The following is a 17,536-nucleotide window of genomic DNA, read 5'->3' on the forward strand; positions in this document are numbered from 1 at the left end:
CTGTTTTTTCCTGTTAGGAACTGACCCACTGATTGTTACTGTGGGCCAACATGTAGGCTACATTAGGACACACAATACACAGACTAATACACACTACTTTAAGCAGTGCTTCTGTTCTGTTGGGGCATCTGAAAATAACAGCAGGGTTGTAAAAATGTAATTTGCCTGATCAAAGTATTGAAACTGATCCAGTTCAATCCCTCACTGTTTCATATATTGGTCCTGTCTTTATGTGTGTCTCCACCTAGTGTTCAGCTTGTATTGATTCCGCATTATTTGTGAATGCCACCGTAAAGCTGAAGCCACCAGTTGCTCAAATGTTGATTCTTTTGATAAATAGGTAAGCATATATTTTCTTTTTGAACTTTTTGAATGTTTCATCAAACTTCCATGTCATGTCTGACAGATAATTAGTTTGACAGCTGTAAAGGTGTTGGTGTAGAAAAGCCACAGAACCCCCAAAACATAACCTGTTAAAAAAACATTTTATTCTGATGGAAAAAAAACAAACAAACAAACATGCTACACAATTAGTTGACAGCGAAACTACACAGAAAAGTGCTGTTGTTACACTGAACTAACTTTGTGATGAGATGAGATTACTATCTTATTGCTGAAGTATTCTCATGGTTAGGAAGAAAGACAGGTCTTCGTACTGTACTTACTACCTGTAACTCAAGTAACCTTCCCACCAACAATGATCATATGGAATCAAAAAACAAAAAACAAAAACAATCACAATAAATAATCATTAGTGTTCTTGACTTACAGTAAGTAAGTAGCAGCTATTTCTGTAAACAACACTGTGTTAAATAAAAATCAAAGTAATGATCAGGAATGGACAAGTAAAAGTCTCACACAGTGCCATGCAACTGGCACTCGGGATCCAAGTGATCTAGCACGTGTGTGTGTGTGTGTGTGTGTGCATGTGCACGTGTGTGTGTGAGGAATGTCAGTCCACCTCTGATCTCAGTACCTTCAGCGCTGATTTGTACCTTTGCTCAGGATTTGGTCCTAGAGTCTGGTCCTCCAGTTGTGGATAGTAATGGTCAGCAGATAGACACACAGTTCTGTCTCTGTAGTAGAGGTCACGTGTTTCGGCATTTGATGACAGAGTTGCCAACATGAATATTAAGTCCATTGTTGTTCCAGTGTGTTGTTTCATTAGCTTCAAATGTACTTAGATGCCTTTGAATGCCCCCCGCCCCCCCCCAAAGCAACCTTTACCACAATAACATCTCTCCTGCCTCCGAGAATCCACAGGTTTCAGTAGTATAATGATGAACAATTAAAAAAAAAGTGCAAATCTAACAGTCGCATGAAACTATATTCTCATTTATCATCATGGAAAAATGCCACAAAATAACACTAATTTTCAATGCAGCCGATTATCTAACAAACAAAATAGCACAAAAAATAAACAATTAAAAACGCTAGAAAAGAAAATGACTGAGAAGTGTAATCAAATGAATTAAATCCCATGGAAACACAGCTGAGGTCATTAACACACAGGAAGTGTTTTTTAAGAGAAAAATATCGTATCTCAAGTAGACCACCAGGGGGCAGACGCAGGCAGAGAGACAGTACAGTTTGAATGTTCGAGTGTCACACAATCAAGAATCAAGAAACATGTAGTGTTGTACTATAAAGTTAGAATTAGAAAGCATGGATAGAGTAAATGCATCTATCAGCATCACCCACATACACACAAACTCTCTCTCTCTCACACACACACACACACACACATACCCATAAGTTAAAGCAGTAAATGCTGCATGGCTAAAAAGAAAACAGGATCACCCATTACCCTGTAGAGGAAGAAATCATATGAAGAGAAGGTTCGAGGGACTTGTGCTCTTTGATACTGGCCACATCAGTCGTGCAGTCTATGAGAGTTTAGTCAGTTCAGTTTATAAATATCTTTCCATAGAAGTTTCATAGTTTAGTTCGCCATCGTCAGAGTCTTCACATATAGCTGGTCATGAAGCAGAAGAGAAGCCTTTAGTCCAACTCTCCTTCTGTGTCTCTTCCTACTACCTGCCTCTTGACCGGGACCTTTGAATTGTGTCTAGCACTGCCAAGGGTCACCAAGGGGCATCTTGGGAACATGGATGTGCATCTCCATGGGGCGGTCAGGTGGATGGTCCCTCCTGTAGGTAACTGTCTTCTCATTGGTTGTAGGGATGTATGACAGGTCCTGAAGGATAACAGAAATATGCAGTCAGCATTTTTAGGGATCCACACCTACACAGACACAGTCAAACCAAAACAATGCAGCAGGGGCCATTATATCTTGACCTTTAGTCCAAAAAAGACACTTCCTAATCCGAATGTCTTCTTAACACCATGCTTGTGTTATTTAGGATAGATTATGGAGCTATGAACAAGGAACAGGTTCCATGTTTGTGAGTATTTACGTCATCTGACAAATGTGGCTGTGTGATTGCAGAGTTAGTCATGTGAGGGCTAAAAACTGCAAACTGATGATATTGGCACTATAACCATTATGTTTCCTCTTGCAAAATGTTTTCCCAACCAGAATTACTCAAGTTCAAGTTTTTTTTTTATACTTGACAAATTTCAAGTGTATGGTTACATAGGCTATGCTGCTAGTAAATTGACTGTGATCATTTACTATAGTGCCCCTCTAATAGTAGGTTTAGAAATGATCAACATATCAATTGAAGATTAACATTGTGTTAAATTATGTAATCACTGAGGAAGTAGGTTTAACTTTACAACACTTGCAAAACTCCCACAAAGTGTAAGATATGCACTACAGCACGACTTAATGACGGCACAGTTACAATAAAAACATCAGCAGGAAATCGTGATCAGTTACACAACCGATATGCTCCGGTGTTATTACGTGGATCTGCAGTTCTCCATGAGGGGGTTTCCAAACATTTATAAACACTCTAACAAGTTTATGCACACATGCATATCTCCAGAAAGCGCCCCCCTTATTCAGATTTCCATTTTTTGCTTCTCAAAGGTGCTGTACGTCTTTTTAAGGTCACAAATCTGGATGCTGTGGATGGTGAGCTGGGAGTTGAGAGGAAATGAAAAATACAGCTGGACCTCCAACAGCGATCTCAATCTCAAATTTCTCATTCCTGGTTACAGTGGACAGTTCAGGAAATATCCTAAAGAATGACGTTGTCCACAAAATTTCAGAGGGCGCAAGGACACTTCAGCCTCCCTGCAATTTAAACCGATCTGTGCCACATACTCGACTCTCATGAGCTAACCTTTCCAGTGCAGTGATAAACGCTGCTCTCAACAGCACCCCCCGGTGTTCTGCCTTTTTTCTGTAGAAGCAACCGGGACATGGCCACCACCACCAGGCCGCACAGGACAGTCAGGGCACACACACTCAGGAACGTTCCTACCAGTCGGCTACTACTGCCACAATCTGTGGAAACACACACACATAAACATTTAGACTTTTTAAAAGCTATACTTTACACCACAAACGCTCATCAAATAGTCATCAAACTTTTTAAAAAATTTAAAGGGAAAATGTCTCATAGACTCATACACATATGAAATGTGACAAAGGACTTTAACTATACAGAGTTTTTGTGAGAGGTTAGATTGTGATTAATAAACCTATTATATGGATTTTAAAGTGGAATCCTAATCTAAAAAGCGACTAGATGTGTTGTATGTTTGTAATAAATGTACAATATAAACAATTTACCTCTGAGATATAGTCGCATTAATTTATCATAACATGTGATCTGATCTTCATCTAAGTCAAGAGTATTAAAAAATATAATGTGTCTAAAATAATAACACAAAAAAAATCATGCCTTAGGTCTCTTTATTGAGAACAACCATAAAAACATCTTTGTGCTAGTGTAAAATGTATGTGAACCCTTGGAATTAACAACTGGTTCACCCCCTACCTCCCACCTCACCACCCATTCTTTGCAGCAGTAACCTCAACCAGGTCCTTCCTGTAGCTTTTTATCAGACCTACACATTGTTCAGGATACATTTTAGCCCATTCTTCCTGCAGAAATGCTTTAGCCATCTCATATGTGGCTCTGTTCTAGTCATTGCATCTTTTGGATTGAGGTCTGGGCTCTGACTTGGCCACTCCAAAAGGTGGATTTTGTTTTTCTGAAGCCATTCTGTTGTTAGTTTTGGGTCATTGTCCTGTAGCATCACCCAACTTCTACAAAGTTTCAGCTGACGTACAGACATTCTCACACATGCTAGAAGAATTTTTTTTTTTTTGATCCACTTGGGAATTAATCTTCCCCTTAATTACTGCATGTTGGTCAGGCCCTGATGCAGCAAAGCAGGCCCAAATCATGATGTTTCCTCCACCATACTTACAGTTGAGTTACAAACTAATTTCCTTAACTTATGCTAACACCTGACTCAATCATTATTCAAAGGGCTCACATACTTTTTCCACTAGCACTGGGAGGTTTTTCTGTTTTTTCTCAATAAAGACATGACATTTTTTGTGTTGTTATTTTAGGGACATTATATTTGTTAATACCCTTGACGTTTTCTTGCCACTGCATAAAACAGGGTCAGATAAAGTCTATTCTAAAGTACACTACTTGAATAAATGTTCTTACTGTAGTTGCTTTTCATTACTAGCCTAACACAAGTACTTACACAAGAACATTAGTATCAAATAAACTTAAAGTATCAAAGTAGGTGAATTATTAATATTACATTACTGAGTTGCCATTACAGATGCATCAGTGCCTTTAGAAAGTTAGCTAAATGTTTTTCATTTACAATGTAGTGAAGGAGAAAAATAAAGTTGTATAAAATAGAAAAGTTTTAATTACTTCCCGCACAAACACATGCACACTGTTCAGTCAGTGGCAGCTGTGCCAGTCGTGCTGTACTCAAGCTAGTGTGTATCTTCTCGGGAGCATGTGTGGATGATGGGTTCACTGCTCAACACAAAGAGCCCAAAGAGTGCTCTGAAATTTTGTAGAAGGGTTACCATGGAGACCTGGCCCCTGCTGCACCCAGAAGGAGTGGGTGTGAGCAGGAAGAGTGTCCCGTTGGGTGGAGGTGGGTTAGGGGACAGGGGGAGATGGGGGGAACACACAATGAGCAGTGCTGTTCCAAAAAATTGGGAAGGTGGAGCTGAACTGTAACACTTGGCTCCGCAATAATGTGTGTGTTTGTGTGTACGTGTGTGTAAATCAAGGCATGTGTGAACTAATGGGTTTGAATTGTGTACATGTGAGTGTGTATCTGTGTGTGAGAATAGGGGAAAGTGAGCTGGGAACTGAGGGAAAATAATGCTAAATACAGCTGTAACACTGACAGCAGGCTTGCTGACTCGAATACACCAGGGTGCAGTCGTGCATGAATGGCAGCAACGGAAGTGACCTTGAATGAAGACGTGTGTGTGTGTGTGTGTGTGTGTGTGTGTGCCTGCATAATTTGGCCTGGCTGTTGCTGTTGTCAAATTTTAGTCCGATCCAACTTGAACTGAATGGCTGTTGTAGGGTTACAGTTAGAATTAGGTTTATTGTGCATCATTACATTTACTTGATTTACATTTTATTCAGCCAGGTTTTTTTCATCGCGCTTACTTGTGATGATCTGATAAGGAGCTAGGGAATGCCTAATCATTGTTTCCACAGCTGTGGAAAGACCAACACGTCTGCTTATATACTTTAACGTACCTGGTCTTGTGCTAATGTGAAGCTGGGTCTGACCAGAATGGGAGCTGGTTTGAAACCGATAGCGACAGTTATCATTGCTGATGTACAGACACTGAATCCACCTCTCCCCGGCTTGACCTAAAAACAGAGAAAAAGGGAAACAAAGAGAGAGAGGCGAAGTCAAATGCTATTGGTCCAGACAATCTTCCAGGATTACTCAAAAGAAAAAGTCAATGAGAGTTGACTCACTAAAGAATTTCAGTGTTTTACGACTCCCCTGTTAAAGATGGTTTAATCAATATTTTATACTACTGTAATAATGGGTCAAATTACTATGTGTAATGTGAAACAACAAAATGATCCCCCGGCTTTAGAATTGCATTCCTTCTTTTACTCTCTTATAACTTGTTTCTTAGTTTTTCAGCAGGAGCAGCCAGCTGCTTCTTTTTTTTAAACAGCTCAGATAAACCTGAGCTCCACGCTTCTACTGTGTTACCTGCCCAGCACCAAAAAGCAGACAAACGTGACTAAGCTGGTTAACAAAGCAGAGAAACCCTGTGTGTGCGAAAACCCACACAGACACGGGGAGATCATGCAAACATCACACAGTAAGGCACTCGGCCGACCTGTGGATTCGAATCTGGGTCCTTCTTGCTGGTAGGTGCAAACCACTACATCATCAAGCCGCCTGTACGCTAATTAAAAACATGTCGCAGCTTGTTGTGTTTCCCAAAAGAGGCTTAAAACTTGCGAAAAGCTTCTTTTTTCATACTTCCAGGAATTTAACTGAGCTGTAGTGATGTACTCCAGGATGTACGACATCAGTGTTGGGTGTAGTTTCAGGTGCATCATGAAATGCTGCTTTCCAGCTTAGTGTTACTCTATAGTCAAATGGTAAATACGCTTTGAAATAAACAGTACAGCGAACCTATCTTTGTTGCTCTGCGTGTTCTCACGCCTGAATTTGTATTTAGATAGTTTTGGCTAAACTGGCTGTACCTGATTCATGATCCATGTAGTCCACCAGTGGCGCACAGGTGTTGTTGCAGTATCCGGCCTCTTCTGGTGTGAGGCCGTGAGACAGGTGGCAGTCCACACACTGCCTGAGAGAGACCAGAGAGTAAAGCACTGTCAGCAACATCAAGTCCTTCAAGTACTTCTTCTTTAAGAGTTCCCATCATGCATTTTGGTTGTGAGCAGAAAAAAGTACCAGTATGATTGGCAGGTGCTTTGGCAAGCAGGACATCTTTCACAGAAGTCTCCGGAGTATCGGGGGTCATCACACACACACTTGCCACACACGCATCTTCCCCGCCCACTGCATTGCACGCCATCGGCTGATTGGCAGGTTGCTTTGGAGACAGGGCACCCGCAGCTATCCCCTCCCCAGCCTTCCTCGCACACACACTCACCTGACACACACACACCCCGGCCTGAGAGGGAAAGACAGAGACAGGAGAAAAGATAAATTAATAAAAAAGACTTTGCATGTTTTGTATCAATCTACTCATATTAATACTATTTAATTTCTTATGGCGCCTCTATGAAATAAATGTATTTAATCATTTGAATTGATAAGCAAGTCTATCTTACCTCCACACAGCAGTCCCTCTTCATACGGACAGGAGAAGTCGTCCATCTCACAGTATTTTCCATACACTGTCCCAAGCCTGCTCTGCTCGCACACACACCTCCCGCACTCACACACTCCTCGGCCACTGCAGTCCACATCAGAACCATCTGCTCTGCAATTCCAGTTTGAATCTCTGCTTGACTCCTTAATCAGATCAGACCCATGATCTGGCCTCTGCTCCTGTTTGCCACTGTTGTGGGTCTCTTTGCAAGGTGACTGGCTGTCACCATGACAGCGTCTGGTAGGTCCACAGCGGCAGTGACATTTAGAGTGAACCCTAACAATGGTGGATTCATTGTAACCTACAGGGCGAACCATCAGCCTTACATCTTCATCTTCTCCGCTGTCGGGGCAGGCGCGCATGCCAACGGTGATGTTGAAGTAAACCTGCATGGGAAGACATATATGTTAATAACCGCTGTGTGTGTCAACGTGTTAGCGTTGTCATGGTGAAAAGGTTTACATTAAAAGCAAATAGAAGACTGTAATAACCCAGATCTGACATGTGAAATTAAAATACTGTAGCTGCAGATAAAATATATACTTACTTATTTCCCTCCCTGAAGGACCAAAATATGACACATCTTCACATGAGGAACATTTATAGGTCTAAAAAATGTGTTTTTAGAGCTGAGGTCTAAAAAAATTACCAAAATTGAGTAATGACAGTGAGTTTACATTAAACAAGATGACTCAAAGCATAATTACATCAGTTTATGATAAGACATAAAGAACTTCTAACTTAGACTAGGCTGATGTGGTTTAGGCAAAGCGGAAAACTGTTCATGCCAAAGCTTTGAATGTACAGTGAAGCATTTTACTTGATTTTTATCATTCTTCTGGTAACTGTGGGTACTTTCCATTATTCACTTTAATCCACCCATTGATTAAAGGGCTGAACTTCAGTCTCTTTGTACAATAGAGTAACTGTATAGTAGTGATTAGGGATCTTGGGTTTTGACAATGGTAAAAGCCCCTAAAGGTTAAAGCAGAGGGGAAGATCACAGGCAGAGTGAACAAATGCCATCATAATGTTCCAGATAGTACCAAATGAGCTCCTGTGTATGGCCAACAAATATAAAAAGCTTTATGCAGTACTTGGGCACACCTTTTGGTAGATAATTGGAACAGGTTTGACAGCAGTAGATGTCATATGACCTATTTCTAAATATAAATGCCCTACTTGTACGTATGAAGGCGCTCGTATTGGGTAAGTTGAGGATCTAAGGATGAAAAGGTTATGGAATCACATGGTTATGTTTTCCTGTTAAATACAGCCTATAATCTGCTCAGCTCGGATTATTTACCAAATCTTTCGTGTTACGTAAAGCTCTCAGTGATGAGACCATGTTTGTATGTGTCAACATAATCCAATCCAACTAATAAACATCACATCACGGGCGGCTTCATTTAAAGATCATTTTTCTCAGTTCGGTTTTATCCTGTGGATCTGTGCTGAAGCTGTGTGTGTGTGTTTACCGTCTGATCTGGCTGCACCCCAGAGCAGCTCTGGTCTTTCGCAGTGGACCCATCAGGACAGAGAGGAGACACTGTCACCCAGTACCTGCTGAGTGCCTTGTCCTCCACAGACACCACCACCGCCACCTCCGACAACAGCCTCTGGGCAGAGCGAGGACAGAAAAAAACGAGTTGCAAGATAAAATTCACTACTTGGTATCAGGACATTCTTGAATCTGTTACGCTGGTTTCATGGGAATCTAGGTTAAGATAAAAGAGAATGGGAAGAACAGTCGCAATTTAAAATGTTAATGACCATAATCCGCCAGAATGAAAAGTAATGAAGCAAGAGAGACAGAAAGCGATTAATTAAAGTTGTCACATGTCCCCCAGAAAGCCCTCATTGTCGTCCCTTTTTTCTTTCCGAAATAAAAGGGGGAGTTGATGGGAACAACGAGGTGGAGCCAAAAATAGCATCTTTGTCTTGATCCATGATTAGGACACAGGGTTTCTGTGTGGATCTGATTGCAATTATAATGCCAGCTTCTGTTAGGGCTCTGCAGCTTGTGTATGTGTGTATGCATGTGTGTCTGCAAGGAGCATGGCTGGAGCACAGGGATCTGTATATTCGTCAGATTCTCGAAGCAAACAATAGAGCCGCTGTGCCTGCGGCAAGATTATAGCCTCAAATGCTGCCAATTGAACAAATGCCTAGTCACATACACACACACACACACACACACACACACAGAAGGCCTCACCCCCTCTGTAAGCTCCAGTTCTCATCAATGTTTTTTCTGTATTATTCGGCCTCCAGTGAAACCAAAAACATCGCCTATCATCTGCTGTCTCCACTTCAGAATTTTCTCGTTTGAATGTGCAACAAAAAAGTCTGTCTTTGTGTTTCTATGTGCACATTCAAACTAAAAGTGTCCGGTCAAACATAAGCTGTACGCTTTCGGAAATATACTGTGGCATCAGTGATTCACAATCCTTCTTAACAAACAGGAATGTGTTATTAGTCATGATCAAACAATTCCAAAAGAAAACAGAGTTCATGTTGAACCAGGACTGCGTGGGCTTATGAATTCAGGACTTGGTGTGCTGCTGTGCACTCTTCTCTAAACTTTTGCTTGTCTCTTTTCTCATCCTAAGTACTGATAAACACACTAAGAGAGGACAATGAAACAATGGACAAAAAGGATCTGGAAGGGAGAAGTTATTGTCTAAAGCTGCAGAGGAAGTTGATGTACAGCTCTGTACCTTGTATGCATCCACCACCAGCTGTATTAAAGTTGGAGCATGGAAAAGGCCTAACTTTCCCAGGTAGGATCCAGGAAGCAAACGCACCAACTCCTACAGAAGAAAAGAAGAAAGACAAGGGTTAAAAAATACGAGATTTTGACTAAGATTACTCTATCATTAGAAATCACAGGTTATGTATTACTATTTAAATGCCTAAATTTGATCCTGGAGGAAAACAGTGAAAGTGCGGAGCAGCTCTGGGTCAGTATTTTAAGGCTGCTTTTTATTTGTTAGCTCAAGTCAATGTGGTATTTGTTGAGAAGTCTCTATTCCTTATTGTGCTGCAAAGTACACCATATTTTGTCACTGTATGTTGTAATGCACACGTGGGGAAGGGGGGAACAGATTACCTCGTACCACCGGTACTGCTGCTTCTCCACAGCAAACACAGAATAGATATTGTTTTCCAGGAGCTTATCAGACAACTGGCCCAAACTGGGATGGTCCTGAGAAAGAGAAACCAAAGTTTAAAACCCTTTCTTCCCCTCAGGAGTCTTTCTCCTCCTGGAGTGCAGTATTGATATTTGCATTTTACACTCAGTCAGACAGCAGAAGAGCATATTTTTCAAAATGTTGGTGAACTATTCCTTTAAGTACGAATTTACTGAATTAAAATCTATGCATTATACCTGCAGCAATACACAGACAGTGTTACCATGAGACCATGTGAGCTTTACAATGCAAGTTAAAAACGAAAAGTCTGGATGATTAACATATTATATTTCTGTCGCTGAACAATGCACGATCCTCAGTGTAGTCTCTCTGACCCTGACTTCCCAACATCATTAAATATATTCTTGCTCTCACCATCCTGGTGCTTCCTGTGTAGACGTTGTTCTCCAAGTGGCACAAGCCATCGTGCGGTGTGACAATCCCCGCCAGCCGACTGTCCAGGGCGAGGTGGGACGGCTGGTCGGTCATCAGGAGCAACAGACGCTTCGCCTCAGGTCTCCAACCCACCGCCCTCTAAAAGGAAGACAGCAAGAAAAAAGAAATCAAGACATCATATTAGGTTTAGCTCTAAATCGAAGTCCCAACGTATGTCTTAATGGAAGCCAGCAGCTCCGCATCTTTATTCAGCTTTTGACGAGGACAATCATAAGTTGTGTCAGTTTTATGACATTATATCACTCATCAGCTACACTCACCCAAACCAATGGGGAAAATATGCATGATTTATATTTTAAAAGTTTACACATGTGGAAAGAAAATGCATATTCAATCATTTTACTCATCTGAACTACATTAGATCCCGTGGTGATCAGCTCTTTCTGTAATCCCCAATTATAGGAAAAGCAGGAGCAAATCTTCCACAAGCCACAAAGTCTCCCTCTTTATGTCTATGACTCTTCGCAGACAGTGTGAGAAAATAAGGGTTCTGAGTGTGCGAGTGCGTGTGTATTCAAGGCACCCCGGTGAGCTTATAAATAGGATTGACATAATGGAGAATCTATTTCTAGACTCATGACCACCGTGGTGTTTCCCTGCAGGGTTGATTACTCAGGGGCCCCCTGTATGGCGTTGCTCACAGCCCTCCTGTGGACTTTTGTATAAGAAACTGTGACTGTGTGTGTGTCTGCCATACTCCAACAGTGGCGTCATTACTTAGTGGGATTCCAGTGGCAATATTGAATGCTGAGTCAGACTGCCACCATTGAATATATGCCTCTTTCAGCAGCATGCAGACTTATCACCAAATTTGGACTTGACTTAGGAGGAAACCCAGAAAACATAAAATATTCTGCATTAAATAATACTGTATGTAAAATATGTATAATAATAACTGTAATCTCATAATGTTTTTTTTTTTTTAACGTCCTTTAACTCTCTGCAATCTTGACTGCACTGCATTTGTATATACACACCTGGCAGACAGCAGCCTGCAGCATAGCATCCAGCCCTCCTTCAGGTGTGTCCATGTTACCGGATATACGCTGCTGTTTGATCACACGGGTGAACTCGCTCATATTCCCAGTCATACTGAGGACGTGGTGGAAACCATGGGCCGGACGACAGTGGATCTCATAATCACTGGTAAGACGCGTAGAAAAATATTTTAATTGCAACATTCAGGAACACAGAGGTCCAAAACAACCAGAAGAACAAACACATGCCAAGGCCTGTCTGCTGTGTTTGTCTCCCAGCATGTCGTATCATCATAACTATGCTCAACAAAGGATGAGTCTCTCCTTAACTCACATAAACTCAGAGCAACTCGCCTGCTTCTAAATAATCATGTTTCTTACCTGCAGGGGTTGTTGATTTTGGTGGGATGGACATTGATGTAAGGGGAGACAGGTTTGTCTACGAATGAGCCGAAGCCGAGCCAAAGGTCTGAGGAGTGCTCCATCATACGGAGAGACAGAGCTACACCCACCGTCTTCAGCTGGACACAGAGGTGGGTGGACAACACGGGGTGGGAAGGCAAAATATTGATCAAGGATTGCACACACAAACAAGAGAGAGAGAGAAAAAAAAGACTAAGGCACAGCACAGATTGAGATGAGGATGACACTAGATCCATGACTCACTGGATGGTAGAGAGTGGCAGCAGAAAGTATCAACACCTACATGATCCAGGTTTTCCTGCATAGAAGCCGATACGTCCACCAGGTAGTACAGATCCACAGGGTATTGCTCCAGTTGCTTCACAGACACTATGAAGCTGGCCTCTGAACCTAGGAACACACTCACACAGTTAACTTGGTGCAAAAAGAAAGTCACACTTAAGCATAAACATAACCTTTCGTGTACCTGGTCTGAGTGTCACGCTGATGTCTTGCGGGGACACTTGCGTGCTGCTAGTGGTGGCATTGACCTCCACCTTGTTCTCTGACTGCTCCATGAACTCCAGTCCACAGCCTCTTCTGAGCAGGTTCACTGGCAGGTCGCAGCGCTGGTTTGGCCACGACCCATCCAGAAAGTCCTAGTCACAAGGCCAAGAGGAGAAATGTTGACTTGAAATATGCATGCACTTATTTTAAAACACTTTAAAAAAACTTTTTCAGAAAATGAAAAAAAAAAGAGAACAAGACACAGAGCGAAATGCCTCCAGACTGTAGTAAAGACAATACACATAAGCCTCTTTGAAGATGGTATCACAATAATCACATTAGGGGAAAAAGTGACACAAACAAACAGGGCAAGCTGAATGCCACACTGTCCTATGTCAACTAGATCTAGACTAGATCATCTTATGTGAGTTGAGTTCATGCAGCTGTGACCCCTTCATTTGTAAAATAATCACTTCTTCTCGGCCCACTACCTAGACAACAAGGTTTCAGTGTCAGAAGAAAAAGTTTCTGTTTCTCTGTACTCCTGTTCTAGTATTTCCCCATTTCCCATTCTCAAATGTAGGAGTATATGCAAACCGACAGAGGCCCGAATGTTTTAGTTCAGGTTCATTTCACACAAGACTACTTTGCAAATAGAATCTGGTTTCACACTTACACACTCTGTGGTTTCATTTTTCATTTCTGTCGCTGTGTGTTGTTTGTATTGATTTAGTGAAGTAGTTTAAACGAATAAATGAATTCGATTTGATGATGTAATGCCAAGAAGAAGCATCCTGTTTGTATTTATTCATCCATATCCAGATCTACGCTACTCTCAGCCCTGCTCATGTGATCACTTAGGAGAGGAGCGTTCTCTTGGCTAGAGATGAGGTTAGATGGTCCATCTGTGATCAGTGAATCAGCCAACCTTCCTGCTGCCCAGTAGCCAGTTGCTGCAACAATACAGCACAACATAGTCATGCTTTGCAGCTTTAAAGTGGATTAGTGACCTTTGGTACTCAGCTCTGTGAGAAACACACACAAATACAGCTCTGGCACTGGAAACATGATAGCAGACCAATAAAACCATATATTTACGACCTGATTGGTGGGTTCAAAGAGTGGGACATGACCAAAAAGATCATGCAGATAGGGAATGAAATCAATGGAAATTATTAGCGCAGGAGCCATAAGAGCAAGGCAGTAAACAGTCTGCAATGAAAACTGAAACTGTCACTGAATACGTGCCCACAGCTTGGATCTGCTACTGTAACGCAATTTATTTCTGACTGTCCCTCTCACAGTTATTTGTCCTAGATCAACTGTGTCAGAAGATTTCAGGGTAACTTCCTGGGACTTCCCAGTCTGCCTCTTCAGCTGGCATTACATGTAAAAGTGTTAGGATGTGAGCAGACATATTTACAAGCTCAGTAGCCGTTTTCTTATAATCACTTGGCTCAGTGAGTTTGCATGTGTTTAGAGAGTTGTTGTTTGAAATGCTTTCACACACCAGTAAGCCCAGCCCCGCTTAATGATGTCAGATAACCGTAGGCTTCAGAGGGGTGGGAAAGAACCTGAAGTCTGTAAACACACACATGTTGATAGTCTGGTGTGTCCACGGGTTAGCTCTTTGGGACTGGTGTGACTGGAGCACTTTACAGCTTCTCAAGGCAGATCCGATCTGTCTCTTCACGAGACAGACTGACACGCAGAAAGCACGGACAGACACAGATAGACACGCAGGCGGATGCAGAGAAGCTCGGTGATATGTGTGACTGTCTAGACTAAACACATGGATAGAAAGTGGTTCTGTCTCTGCTGCCACATGAGAATGTGCGCATGGAAACATTCGCCACACATGCAGCACTCTCGCAGAGGTCACCGGGCCAGCCCCACTAAGCTCGAACATACACATTAAATTCACATCCGTGGATGGCATCAAAGCTTTGGTGTGTGTCATCTGAGGAACGCTGGTGAGTGTCTGTCATGTTCCCCCTTTTTTTTTTTTTTTAGCACTGACACACAAACAGGCACTTTTATACACATCCCTACCTCCTTGAAGCACCAGGCACACTGTGGTCCACGTTGGAGACACTCACTGCAAGAGGCGATGGAAGGAGACCAACACACACTGTCACCTGCAGAAAGAGAGGAGAGAAGAGAAGAGAAGAGAAGAGAAGAGAAGAGAAGAGAAGAGAAGAGAAGAGAAGAGAAGAGAAGAGAAGAGAAGAGAAGAGAAGAATCTGCAATTAGCATATGAAAGAATGTCACCGCTCATTAGCCAGGCAGCCCGGTCCATTAAAGATCTCATTCACACTTTTGATGATGGAAGCCCCACTTAATCTAATATGGGCCTATTCAGTTCGTATCATCCAGCCATGTAGCGTTATAACAGATGGGAGTGTGGGAACAGGTGCTTGAGTTGTTGCAGTGGTAATGATGAGGAGATTAGCTCTGAGGATTTTAGAAGGTCACAAATGGACCCCAGGTTTGCTTGTAATGACGCATTGATGTGGTATATCTGCTGAAATTCAGCTACTGAGATGAAATGTAGGACAGAGAAAGGCTGCAGGTCCTAACATAACAAGCCACTCTCACTCAATTAACACTCAATCTGGAAAACTCCTGAATAGGTGAAGCATTTCACTTCTAACTATAACTGATGAAGACCTGCTGAAACAAGAGATACCTCCCTTCAAAAACAATGAGTCCTTTGTTAATGTTGTGGGGTTTCTGGTGTTATTGTTAGTATGTATGATGTCCTTTACATTAAACACTAGAGAAATCAGCCCCTGTACAGGTCACAGATGATGCAGGATGGAAGCTGATGTTGCGCAGTGATGACTTGACATGATACAAGATGTAGGCTAATTGCTGGGATATGATGTAATTGACCATAACGAGCTTCCACTCACCGGCTTCTGCGCAGATAGCGACCACCACGAAGTACAGCAGGGGACACAGGGGGGAACTGTGTGTGCGGAGCCAGGAAGTCATATTATCCTATCCACACCGGGAGCGAAGCAGCGAGGATGCACCGGAGCAGAGGCTGTACAGCTACTGGAGATGAGCCGGGGGGAACCGGGTACCGTGCGTCCGCCGCTGCGCGAACAAAAGCGGAAAGTACCGGAGCGAGCCGCGGGGCATTGTCGTTCACCCAATAACCTTCTAATCCCGGAGAGGTATTCACATCCCCGGGTCAAATCAGCTTACAAGCGCGCTCCCCCGTGGTCCAGGAGAGGAGGTGAAGTAATCGGTGGAGTGCGGCGACGACAGCGACTGCGGCGCAAGTCCCTCCATCTATTTCCATCCAGCTGCAGGTGTGCGACGTGTCCCCGCGCGCTTCCACGATGGACCTCGTCTCACAGCTGACTGTAAAGTCCCATCCCGGGACAGAGCGGAGCAGTGACACACAGAAACGCACACACACACACGCACAAGTAAGAGCCGGCGCTGCGTTCAGCCGGTGCGCACCAACATGCTGACTGAACATCCCCGGCTGGAGGCAGGAGAGTGTTTTAACCACTGGACTGACTCAGACAGGCGGTGCCATGGCAACTGTGTTGTTTCAGTCCACGAGTGGGAGCGTGTGAGCTAAAGGGGAGGGATGAGAGACGCACGGGGGGGAGAGAGAGAGAGAGAGAGAGAGAGAGAGAGAGAGAGGAGGAGAGACACAAACTGCTTACTACATTTGTGGTGCAGGGCATTCCAAGTCAACCGTGGCCTTGAAGTGCACAGCGATGTTTATATTGCTTCTTTTGGGAGCCATTTGTCTGTGAGGGCTCCTGTAGGATGGGGTGGGGTGTGGGGCTGGGGACCCAACCCATAGTGGATGGCTGATGGGGTACAGAAAAAGGAGGGGGTCACTAGTAGCCGTGGGGTTCACTAAAGAAGGAGTAGGAGGGGGGGTCCGGATCCATTGTGCAGAGATTCCAATGACTTGAAGTAACCTCGCTCTGCCGGCTGCTCCTCTGAGCAGGAGCCAAAGCCTCGCTAAACAGCCCAACATTTTAAGCCTGAGGAAAACACACACAAGGAAGGACAAAGGGCACAATAGTCTACCAGCTTTGGCATGATCCTCTGCTTGTCTTCAGCAGAGGTCTAGCAGATTAAATAGACATGTTTTCCTTGGCGGGACGCCTGAACAGTGACTGTGAGCACGCTGGCACTCAGAACCAATACACAGCAATAAGTTCCCCCTGTACACAAACTCTCACAAATTCCTTATCTACTCTGCTTGACCCCATCTGTCACACAGGAGCCTGGAGCCAGGCCAGCCAGCCTCTCTCTGCTCACACATTCACATAATTTGTCATTTTGGTGGTGTGTGTATGTGTGTGTGTGTGTGTGTGTGTGTGTGTGTGTGTGGGGTGGGTGGGTGGGGGGGGGGGGGGGGGGGGGTGCCAACGCCTCCCCATCAGTGCCCTCTCAGCAGTCACTCTCAATTATGGTAATTGTGGAAACGCATACCACACTGTTTTCTAAGTGTGTGAAACATGTCTGAGATCCAGATTCCAGAGACCCTCTCTACCCAGGATAAGACTCTCCTCTCTGGACTAGAAAGGCAGAGAGGGCTGGGGTGGGTGGTGGTGGATGGGGGGGGGGGTCAGGAGGACAGAGTGTGGATCTGTTCCCTGGTCAACGTCAGCATTTTTGTGACAGCTGTCATATTTGTAAACTTCACACAAGACCCTCTTCTTCTCTATCCCCCTGCA

At 43.4% G+C, this 17,536-nt stretch overlaps 1 protein-coding gene across 1 annotated transcript; it reads right to left on the bottom strand.

Moving 5' to 3' along the window:
• Positions 1-475: 475 nt before the first annotated feature.
• Positions 476-15,818, bottom strand: itgb8 (integrin, beta 8). The gene is made up of 16 exons (XM_026346807.1): positions 15,737-15,818; positions 14,874-14,959; positions 12,802-12,973; positions 12,619-12,725; positions 12,294-12,433; positions 11,913-12,078; positions 10,855-11,013; positions 10,398-10,493; positions 10,006-10,098; positions 8,764-8,904; positions 7,245-7,671; positions 6,862-7,084; positions 6,651-6,754; positions 5,673-5,789; positions 3,252-3,415; positions 476-2,197 (listed from the first exon to the last, which is right to left on the bottom strand). The coding sequence occupies exons 1-16, from the start codon at positions 15,816-15,818 to the stop codon at positions 2,069-2,071; spliced, it is 2,406 nt and encodes an 801-aa protein (XP_026202592.1). The 3' UTR covers positions 476-2,068.
• Positions 15,819-17,536: the final 1,718 nt, after the last annotated feature.

The sequence above is a fragment of the Anabas testudineus genome, chromosome 11 (genome assembly GCF_900324465.2).
Source record: "Anabas testudineus chromosome 11, fAnaTes1.2, whole genome shotgun sequence".
Lineage (NCBI taxonomy): Eukaryota > Metazoa > Chordata > Actinopteri > Anabantiformes > Anabantidae > Anabas > Anabas testudineus.

Excerpts from the sequence above, each read along its gene's own strand:
- itgb8 (XM_026346807.1), bottom strand. The coding sequence starts at position 15,818 with ATGACTTCCTGGCTCCGCACACACAGTTCCCCCCTGTGTCCCCTGCTG. Across the intron at positions 14,960-15,736 it reads CGCTATCTGCGCAGAAGCCG|GTGACAGTGTGTGTTGGTCT; the intron begins GTGAGTGGAAGC and ends CTCTTTCTGCAG. Across the intron at positions 6,755-6,861 it reads AGCACCTGCCAATCATACTG|GCAGTGTGTGGACTGCCACC; the intron begins GTACTTTTTTCT and ends GGTCTCTCTCAG.